The following is a 10,595-nucleotide window of genomic DNA, read 5'->3' as shown; positions in this document are numbered from 1 at the left end:
CCGTAAGTTGGAGCAGTTTTGCTTGCGCAAGCTTCCCCCCGCAGGGAAACGCATACAGGCAGCAAAGCTGGTCCCAGCCAGTGTCCTAGTTGGAGCTGCAGCCAGCTGTTCAGCCAGGAGCCAGAAGGTGTCAGGGACATGGCCACACCCCCTGCCTTCATCTGGCTCACGAATGTCTGGGTGGGAGGGTCATTTGGCCCCCTACCCCAAAAGTATTCTCCACCTCTGTGCTAGGTGGACTGTGGGCTAGATGAAGCTATGGTATGACTCTGTATGAGGAAGTTCCTTATATCTTCGTAAGTAAAAACAAACTGGCAGTGAGTGTTGCAGCAACCTATGGCACACGCGTTCTGAAGTGTATAGTTACTTGTGAGAGTGCTTTGTTTGTAGAATTGAGGAGGGCAGAGTACTCTTGTTTTGAAATTAATCTTTTTTTCCTTTGTTGTCTGTCATTGGCAGCATGTAGAAGAAGGTGGCCCAGCAGGTGAGGCTGGTCTGCGGGAAGGGGACTTGATAACACATGTGAATGGAGAGCCTGTACATGGATTGGTTCATACTGAAGTGGTGGAGATAGTCCTGAAGGTAAAGACTGAGTATACACACATGCTGTATAAATCTAAATGCTTAGTAAAAAGATGTTCGGTAACTTGGGTGTGTTCCTTGATCTTCCTCACTGAAGATGCAGGTTGCACAGATCACCTTTAACAACTAAGATTGGTGCACCAGCTGCAACCCTACCTGGACAGAGATAACCTGGCTACAGTTATCCATGCGCTGGTAACCTCCAGATAGACTCATGTAGTGTGTTATGTGTGGGCTTGCCTTTGAAGAAGATTTTGAAATTGTATTTCAAAACAGAGTTGCTAGATTGCTTAGTAAAAAGGGACTGGATGGTGTGATTGTATTCTCCTGGTGCTTTACTGTACTGGCTCCCAGTCCATTTCTGGGCTCAGTTCAGAGTTCTGGTTTTGACCTTTAGAGCCATTCATAGTTTGGGACCAAAGTACCTGAAGAATCAACTGTTTCCACATGTGCCTGACCATACACTGAGATCTTCAACAGATGCTCTTCTCTGGGTACCCTTACCAGCTGAGCTGTGATGGATATTTACTGGTGAAAGGGCCTTCTCAGTGGTGGTGCCCTGATTGTGAAATGCTCAGGGATGCTTACTTGATGCCTACCTTCATGTAATTTCAGTGCAGTAGTGATTGCAATTTGGAGTGCTTTCTATAATACGACTGCACAACTATTCAACAGTGCCCATGATATCACACGTAACTAATGACACATTTCCTTCCTATGCAGTGTTGTGACCCTGGCTGCAGAGTTCATTTGCCAGTGGAAACTTGCATGAGAAATACAACCATGCAAACGCCTAAACCAATTGCCTGAATAATTGCTTAGGAAGCAATTTGAATAAATACTTCTGGCTCCTGATCCATTGATGGTTTGATATTAGTTCTTTAGAGAAAGAAGGAATGCCAAAGATAAAACCAGGTAGCAGTGCTGGAGTTGGAAAATACTGCTTGACGATTTCTAGCGTGAAGCTGCTAGTGGTGGACACGTTCTCATTTATTTGACTGCCTCCTGGGTACCTTACAAAGCTTATGCTGAAGAATGAAAGATCACAACATTAGAAGTCTCTGCAGCTGTCATTCAACTAGAAAAAATGTTTATTCAGTGGGAAAAGTCTGATTCAAGAAGTCCCTCTAGCAGCATTTTCTAAAGACAAAATAAATATTGGAGGGGAAGAAAAAAATTAATCAGGAGAGTTTAAAACAGCCAGTGATAGACTGGCATTTTCTCTTGCTTTAACAACCAGCACTACCAAAATATTCTGAAGGGATAAAGAGATGAATAAAAAACTAGAGTATGTGTTTTTCTTGCTGGCAGAGTGGGAATAAAGTGTCCATATCTACTACACCTTTTGAGAACACATCAATCAAGGTGGGGCCAGCTCGGAAAGCCAGCTATAAATCAAAGATGGCTAGAAGGAACAAGAAAAGCAAAACGAAAGATGGGCAGGAAAGGTTAGTGATGTTTTATCATGGAAAATGAAATTATGCCTTGATAGCGATCGCAAATAATTTATGGAAATAAGCTTCTGCCAGTACATGTTTTTATGTCACAAAATCAGCGAGATACAATTATTTAGCAAACTATAGATTGGATTCAGAGTTCTATAAGTGGAGTTCTCACTCTCAGAGTGGGATGCTCTCGAGTCTCTCTTCCCCCTGTGCCCCTTGAAATTCTGCTCCGGGGGGTTTGAGGATGCCTTAGAAGCAACGTGGGAAGTGGCATGGTGGGCTGGAGGGATAAGGGGGAATCAGCAAAATTCTCTCTTCCCTCTTTCCATTCACAGAAGCTTCTATTGGATCCAAGCTTAATCCTCGAATGGAAAGAGACCGTCCACAAAAAGGAAGACTCCTTCCTTTCATGGATCTGATCCTGTTTATTTTTACAAATAACTATAGTTATCACTTTCACTTTTCCAGTAAGAAGAAGAGCTCTTTGTTCAGGAAGATCACCAAGCAAGCTTCTCTGCTTCACACCAGCAGGAGTTTATCTTCCCTCAACCGTTCTCTGTCATCTGGGGAAAGTGTTCCTGGTTCACCCACTCACAACCTCTCCCCTCGTTCACCAACACAGAGTTACCGATCTACTCCTGAGTCTGCACATTCAGGTAAAAGGGGAGGCAGGGAGTAAGGACTGTGAGATTTTAAGGGCGCAATCCCATGCATGTTTAGACAGAGAAAAGGCCCAGCATGCCCCAGCATGGCTGGCTGGGGCATGCTGGGCGTTGTAGGCCCTTTCTCTGTCTAAACATGCATAGGATTGCGCCCTAAGCAAATCTTTCGGACTTGATAGTAATGTGGTGTTTTCTCAGACTGGAGGGCACAGAGGACACATCTTATAAACTATCAGGGTTCCCATAGTGAATCATGAACCCACTGGAAGAAATAAAAGAGTTTAACTGCTGCATGTCGAGTTAGTAGATGTAGAAACAAGTAACAGAAATTGTGGTATGGTATAGAAGATAGTGGGTGAAATGGCACAAGCAAGATGTAGTCACCAAGAGGTGGGGAAGTTGGGCTAGGTGATGAAGGTAGATTGCTGGAACTGGGCAGGTGTACCCAATGAGTTTTAGGGGAGGAGAGGGAATATAGTAATGTTAGAAAGAAAGCACAATTTCATAATGTTTGACAAACACTGTGCTAGTGATTGGTATGCATTTATTTTTGTATAGTTCTGGATTTACCCAACAGGAATTCTCTCTAGGCTGATTTTGCAACATGCACAGTCATTTGCCTTTCTACGTTTTTACTTTATTATATTGATGGGATTTATACCAAGCTTTTAGACAAAAATACCACCAAGAAAAATGTGTTAAAACTGTAAAATACAATATCGCAAGTATATATAAAGAAAACCATAGGCGTCCTGGGAAAATGTTTTTTGAAGGGCAGGGTATAAATCATTTTTCCCCAACCTGGTGCCCTCCAGATGTTTTGGGCTACATTCCTGACCATTGGCCCTGCTGGACGGGACTGATGGGAGATGACGTCCAAAATGTCTGGAGGGCACCATTTTGGGGAATGTTATAGTAGAAATACATAAAATAAATAAGCTGAAAAATTAGAATAAACAGCTGCTAAACAGACAATTGAAAATGTCTGAAATAGAATGGTCAGCATGAGAAAACAAGATGGCATCTAAAAGGCGACAAAGATGAGGCCATGCAAACATGCTGAACATGCTATAACTACAGGACAGCAGTGCAGCTGCATGGGGCAGGATGTCCCTAATTGTTCGTGATCTTTTCTTCTGCAGTAGACTACACCTTCTTAAATTCAATCCCATCACTGCCCAGGTTTCAACAGCCAACTAATTTCACATGTGATGTACCTATTATAGCAGTTCCTCATGTTTCTAAAATGTATTTGTGTGCTTTGTTTTAATGTTCTCCTTTTTTGATGTTCCCAGTTGGTGGAAACTCTTCTCAGAGCAGTTCACCTAGTTCCAGTGTTCCCAATTCTCCTGCCAGTTCAGGACACATCCGTCCCAGTTCTTTGCATGGCCTAGCACCAAAGCTTCAACGGCAATATCGATCCCCAAGACGTAAATCTGCTGGAAACATTCCTCTCTCACCACTAGCACACACTCCCTCACCAACTCCACAGTCCACGTCACCTCAGCGCTCCCCTTCCCCTTTGCCAGGGCATTCAGTTGGCAGTTCAAGCATCATGCAGTCTTTCCCTGTGAAGTTACACTCCTCCCCACCTCTGGTCCGACAGATTTCAAGGCCCAAGAGTGCTGAGCCACCAAGATCCCCTCTGCTGAAGAGAGTCCAATCAGCTGAGAAATTGACCTCCTCTCTATCATCCTCAGAAAAAAAGCTGTCCTCTTCACGCAAACACAGCTTGGACATCTCACATTCCGAATTCAAAAAGGAGATGCTCCAGAGAGATCCAAGCCTCCAAAGTTGGCAGGAATCTATGAATGAAACAACTGGAGGCAAATTTGGGCTTGCAGAAAAGGGAACACTACAGAAACCTTCTTCCAGAAAACTGGGGGCTATTCGGCAAGACAGGGTGGAGAGAAGGGAGTCTCTGCAGAAGCAGGAGGCCATCACAGAAGTAGATTCTTCTGAAGATGAAACTGATGATGGGTCAGAAGATAGTCAGGATGGGAAAAGATTGGACAGGCCACCCTTCAGTACAGACCACCACATTTCTGAACCTTTCACCGAGGAGATGAAGCATTCTTCCAAGCTGGAAAGCAAAGACAGTATGGAAGATGATACTTTTCTTCCCGAGGAACCAAAAATTGACAATTTACAGAATGGGGTACATCAACAACAACGAAAAGATGTTGCAAGGACACCACTGACTGACACAGATGAGTCACAGACTGAGGTTTGTGCAAGAATTTCACCTATAGAAAATCCTGGTGACTGTGAAACAATTAAGCTAATAACAGAGTCTGAAATAGCATCGGAGTTAATACAAAGCAATACACCTGTTAATCAAAAAGGTGTCTGTTTCAAAGATGCTAAAGATCCTAAGGAAACTCTGATTATACAGGATAGCAGAGACTGTCCAGAGCAGGTGAGGTGCCTACCACTGAGATTTCTGCAGCTTGGTCAAGGTGACTGCTCAAGACTGGCAAATGACAAAAATTACCTGAAGGAGTCTGCTCCTGAAGAAGCCACTTATATATCGTCTCACAATACTATCCCTTTGTTAGCATTTTCTTCTTCTACCTGCATAAGTAGCACAAGCTTTCTTCCACTAGTAAGCCAAATGGATTGCAAAGACACTCCTCGGAAACAGGAACTCCAGTCTACCAAGGAGAGCACCAGTATTCAAAATCTGAGAGATAATGGCAAAGCCTCTGCACAAAGCTCTCCAAATGCAGAAGAATCACAAAGGTTGTCCTCTGCAGTGGCAATTTCAAAACAGAAAAGTCACGCAGCTGATAAAAACCTAAATTATCCTGCAGGTAGTCCAAAATTCACACTTGATGCCCCAGCTAAAAGTGGAGAAGCAGTTTGGCCAGCTCATTTAGCAACAGATGCAAAAGGCATGTTGGGCCCAGGGAATGTCAGCATATCTGGTTCAAGAGAACTAGAAAAAACAAGAGAAGCGTTACCACAGGAGGAACTGCTTTATATAAAAGGGAGTATGCCCTTGCAAGGAATGCAGGAGATACTAAAGGAAGTTCCAGAAACAGCCAAAACTTTCAGCATAGGTGGTCTCATTAAAACATGTAGTTCCTGCATTGAATCAGAAACCCTAGCAGTGTCTTGGGAGTCGGAGTGTCCAGTGGGAGCAAAAGAGGAGCCTGAGTGTGGTAATTCTAAAGTACCTAAAATTTTGGATAGTAAGTGGCAAATACCTCCACCTGGAGATCAGCCAGATGGCACTGCAAGACAGAACATGAGGGTTTCTTCAGGACCAGATGGTAACTTGAGTTCTAAAAAGGAGACTATTTTGATGTCAGGAAAAATCAGTGAGGCTGGAGGTCAGTCACAAACAAAAGACTTCCTCTTGTCAGAAAATGATGTTGTGAAGAAAACATAGCAGCATCTCAGCATTCAGAAACAAAGACAATGTTAGTGTAACACAAATATAAAACAGAAAACCTGTACATCCATTTTTTTTGTAGATTTGTGTTTTCACACACTTGCCTTTTTCATCCTTGCAATTCTATTTTTGTACACAGCATTTGCCATTTGATGCCTCTTAAGAGGGTATCTTTAAAACAAGGTTACAAAATGGTTAGCAAACTTCCCCTATTTTTTTTTAAATTTTGCCTTAATTTTGGAGCATCCTCTGCATTGTCTTCCTTTTGAGCAATTTCCTCATCTCTTTCAAAATTCCAGAGAAAATAAGGTAGCTCACTTGCAAAGGACACATTTTGACCATCAGCTCCAAATTTCCAAAATTTTAGGTAATTTCTTTTCACTGGCAAGGATAAAGAAATAAACTTATTTGATGGCAGACTCTTCTAAAATTCTTATGCCACCACACACCTTTTCTTACATATCATAGACTTCCACATATATCTGTGAGGGAACCTTTGTGTCAACTTGTGCAATGGGCAATATCATTTTTTTAAAAACCTATTAAGTGAAATGTTGAAACAAATCTTCAGTTCGTGTTTGATTTATTTTATTTTGTTTTAAAAGAAGCACTCCATCTTCAGCCTTTTTAGAATTTTTAATCTTTGTTGCCTTACCAACCTTACTTTGCTCAGAGCAGGCAATTACCTAAAAAGAAGTAAGGGTATTTCAGTTACTATAGCTCTTAGTGAAGTAGCCTACTCCACTAAGACATTGGTGGAGGAGGTGAGCATTTGAGACCATTCCTGCCCATCTTGTGGGACAGGCTAGTTTGTTGTGGAACCAGTTAACATCCAGCAGAGTTCTGGTTTGACTTAGTCAGTGGGAAGTGATCTTCAATTATTTGTCAAGGAAAGGCTGAGACAAAGCACTGTAAATGACATAGTCCTATTAGCTTCAGTGTTGCTTTCCCGAGTGTAATTATTCAGTAAATTTGCCCCTAAATCACACAGATGAACTATATGTTTATTATAATTCAGATCCCTCTCCATTGCTTAATCCACTTACATCGTTTCTAAAATGCCTGTTTTCTAAGCAACCTTTTGTTAGCCTTTAAAAGCTCAACATCATCTGGCGCTTCTTAAAAAAACAGCTAGATCTATAATAATGCACTGATATATATAGATATACAGACAGTCAAGCAAGAGCTGCAGCATTTCAAGTCTATTACTTATTGAATCTAATTACAGTTTATAGGCAAAGGTGGCTATTTCCATAAACCCCATAATACTTGTGAATTTAACTTCCAGCCTTGCCTAACAAAATACATTGCTATGTGTGGGCAGAGAAAGTAATTATCTGCAGAGTCTGCTGCTCTACGTAGACAGAGTTAGTTGATCACATGGTGACTATAATAGCTCTCCAGGGCATGCACCACAGTCAGTTACAGTACAGCTTCATTACTCTGCCATGTTTCTGATGTAAAGCCCCTTCCTGCACCATTTCTCCTTACAGAGGCTATATGTACTTTTTGACTAGCATGACTAGCAACATGCTCTTAATTTATTATCATCACATTTCAAGTGTCTTTTTTCTTGTTTGAACTCCCTGATTCCCCGCTCCTGCAAATTACTCTATACCTAATTCTAGATTCTTTGGTTTCAGTTTTGGACCAATGTATTTTTGATTTGGGATTCTTCTTACATTAACCACTGTTTACGTGCGTATGAGAGAGAGAGAGAGAGACTGTGTGTGTGTGTGTGTGTGTGTGTGTGTGTAAGTAAAAGGGAATGCTGTGTGTGTGTGTGTGTGTGTGTGTTGTAATGCTGTAAAAGATCCATTGGCTTTCTCATATGTAAACCTGAATTCAGTACTCAAACTTTCACCAGTAATAGTTCCCACAGTGATTTTATTGAATAAAACCTTGTAATCTCCTTAATCCTGCAAGCAGCACACAAGAGGTAACTTAATGCATTGGCTTCCAGGCCCTCCAGACAAGGCAATTAAGGCATCAGTACACAACATTTAGGAAAAGGGAATTGTTGCTCATATGGGTTGATGGCATAGCCACTCAGAAATGCACATTAACTTGAATAATGTAAAAGGATGAAATACTATGATTTATACTGTATGAATTTGAGCCCTGGGAATAAATAACACAGCTTCAAACATACCTTGTAGCATCTGTATACACAAAGGTAGCCAAAGGATTTGTATCTCAAGTTTAGCCAAATAAAACATATTGGACCACCTCATTTCTGTATTATAGATGCCGCTTAGATGTTACCTTTTTGATATGCTTATTATACCATTACCAGGACACCTCTGTAATTCTTGGAAGCCTTCGTTTTTCACCACTACTTAGTAGATTCCTATAATGGGACCCACTTAAGTAAAATTATTGGCAAATGTTCCATCAAAACACAATGCTAATAGAGCAGATTTATTCTTTGGACATTTATATGGCTGAGTTCTGTCAATCATGACATTACTGAGAACAAAATTTAGGATCGTAAAAGCACTTAAACTTTAAACCTAGCAGGAGGAGGTGGTGTGTAATGGCCAAGTTGAACTGATGTTTTTACCATGTTGAGGAAAAGCAGGTGCTGGTAAGACTATTTATAATCCAGTTAAGCAGTGTATACAGTGCTGATCCAGCTAGCTGAGACTCTGATCTCTGGTGTTCCATGACTGGAGAACCTTGTTTAGGCACAAGATACATGCAGGTATCTGCTTTCCCAATTTCTTTTAGTTTGGATGTCTGGAATTCATCATTTGTTTTCCTCATACAGCCTTTATACTTTCAGTATCCCAATGATGCATTCCTCAGTAATACTTCACACCATTAAATGGTGCATCTAAAACCAACAGATTGATACTTGGTGTAAATATTAGATTTTAGCATCGCTAAAAACCACTCCTGGGGGAGGATGCCCAAGACCTTCTGGTGCTCGTTATGCTACAAAACATAGAGCAGGGTAAGAGGAATGACCTGTGGGGTTTTTTTCCTCATTAGCACTGAATTAAGGTGTGATTTGGAATTTTTGTTTTGTTTCTTCCTGTGACGAGGGTGAATTCTTTCTCCAGTTTTATCCTACTGGACATGAAGGACGATGCCGTACTTCTAGCAGATGATTTTACAGCTGTGTGTGTTTACATTGTGATTTGATTTTTGTTATTTTGGAGGCTGTGAGCACAGCTTTCATCTTGGGTTCCAGTTTCAAGCTGGTGCCACTCAGCATCTGGCTAGCAGAGGATGATGTGGGATATGTGTTTTTAGAAACTTGAACAATTGCCACATAATAGAGGTGCAATAATTTTTATTCATGTTGTACCTGCATGTTGATGTTCAAATACTCCTCTGAAATACACTTCATTTTTATATGAATCCTGTGTCCATCTCTTGATTGAATTATTTTTGTTCAAATATTTTCCTGTGAAATGTTGCAATAATCCTGTGTTTCACATGACCGCGCTTTAATGTCTTGTGACAACCTTGGTAAGCTTTGACACAATGGGGGCCCATACATAACCTTTTACCAACAGGTAACTTACCACAGTGTGCATGTCAACTGCTTTTATCTCAGTCTGGGAGCCAATATTATATGTACGCATGGTAAGTGGTCACCTCTATTCATTCCTTATTTTCCATGAAAACTGTCTGTGTCATCACAGAGTGGTTCAATGTGTGAAGGCCATGGTTAGCAGATGCAGTTGCTACTAGTTTACAATTCAGATAAACCATTTATCTACCTACATTTATCTTGTTTGCTCATTGTGTAAAATAGGCCATATGATGCCACAGTCTTGGGATCATATAGACAGCCAGACAGAGGTTGTATGAGAAATAAATGCAGAGCTAGAAAAATTAGGAAAGGAAGGATCTTGGGAGCCACCATCCCTATACATTATGTACCTCAAAAGACTATGACACAGTGCTGCCATTTGGCCCTTTCCACACTCCAATCCTGTGTCTCATGAGGGAGAAGGGGCAGCTACTTGCTCAAGGAGAAGTGGGAGACAGAGCTGCTATTCCTTTCCGTATAATGCAGGGGTGGGGAATGTATGGCCTTCCAGATGTTGGACTCAAACTCCCATCAGCCCCAACCAGCATAACAAATTTTCAGGGATGATTAGAGTTGTAGTCCAACAATATCTGGAGGGCCATACATTCCCCACCTCTGATAATAATGCTTACATGGGGTTCCAGATATTTTCTCTAGCTTCCATCGAAGGAGAGACATTAGTTTCTTATGAGAAAACCAGCTTTTTATTCTGGACATAAAGCCAGTGAAAGAGGTCTAGAGCGTCTAACTTCAATTAATTCAAAACAGCCATTTTAAGCACCAGCCCAAGGGGCTGCTTCTTTCCACACTCCACTAGGAGGTAGATGGTTCCTCCTCCAAATTATTAACAACTCACCAACAGTACAGTTTGCATACCGTTACCACATTTACAGGCCTCAGTACTGCTGTTTTGCACATTCCAAACCTGCCCCTCATGAAGAGAAGGGGAAGCTGCTTCCTCAGAA

General features: G+C 41.4%; 1 protein-coding gene across 2 annotated transcripts in view; it reads left to right on the top strand.

Annotated features, from left to right (window-relative positions):
• MAST2 (microtubule associated serine/threonine kinase 2) overlaps nt 1-9,452 on the top strand; it is a 249,236-nt gene extending 239,784 nt beyond the window's left edge. Inside the window, exons 27-30 of one of the 2 annotated variants that reach the window (XM_084852639.1) lie at nt 460-582; nt 1,894-2,030; nt 2,496-2,683; nt 3,985-9,452. In XM_084852639.1, coding sequence (XP_084708765.1) covers nt 460-582; nt 1,894-2,030; nt 2,496-2,683; nt 3,985-6,083 — 2,547 coding nt within the window. In that variant the 3' untranslated portion in view covers nt 6,084-9,452. The remainder of the gene's footprint in view (nt 1-459; nt 583-1,893; nt 2,031-2,495; nt 2,684-3,984) is intronic. The other variant, XM_084852640.1, reaches the window with a different exon arrangement.
• The last annotated feature ends 1,143 nt before the right edge of the window (nt 9,453-10,595 follow it).

The sequence above is a fragment of the Heloderma suspectum genome, chromosome 4 (assembly GCF_057233095.1).
Source record: "Heloderma suspectum isolate Gila_16-S chromosome 4, 16-S_ref, whole genome shotgun sequence".
Lineage (NCBI taxonomy): Eukaryota > Metazoa > Chordata > Lepidosauria > Squamata > Helodermatidae > Heloderma > Heloderma suspectum.
This window is presented reverse-complemented; position numbering and strand designations above follow the sequence as displayed.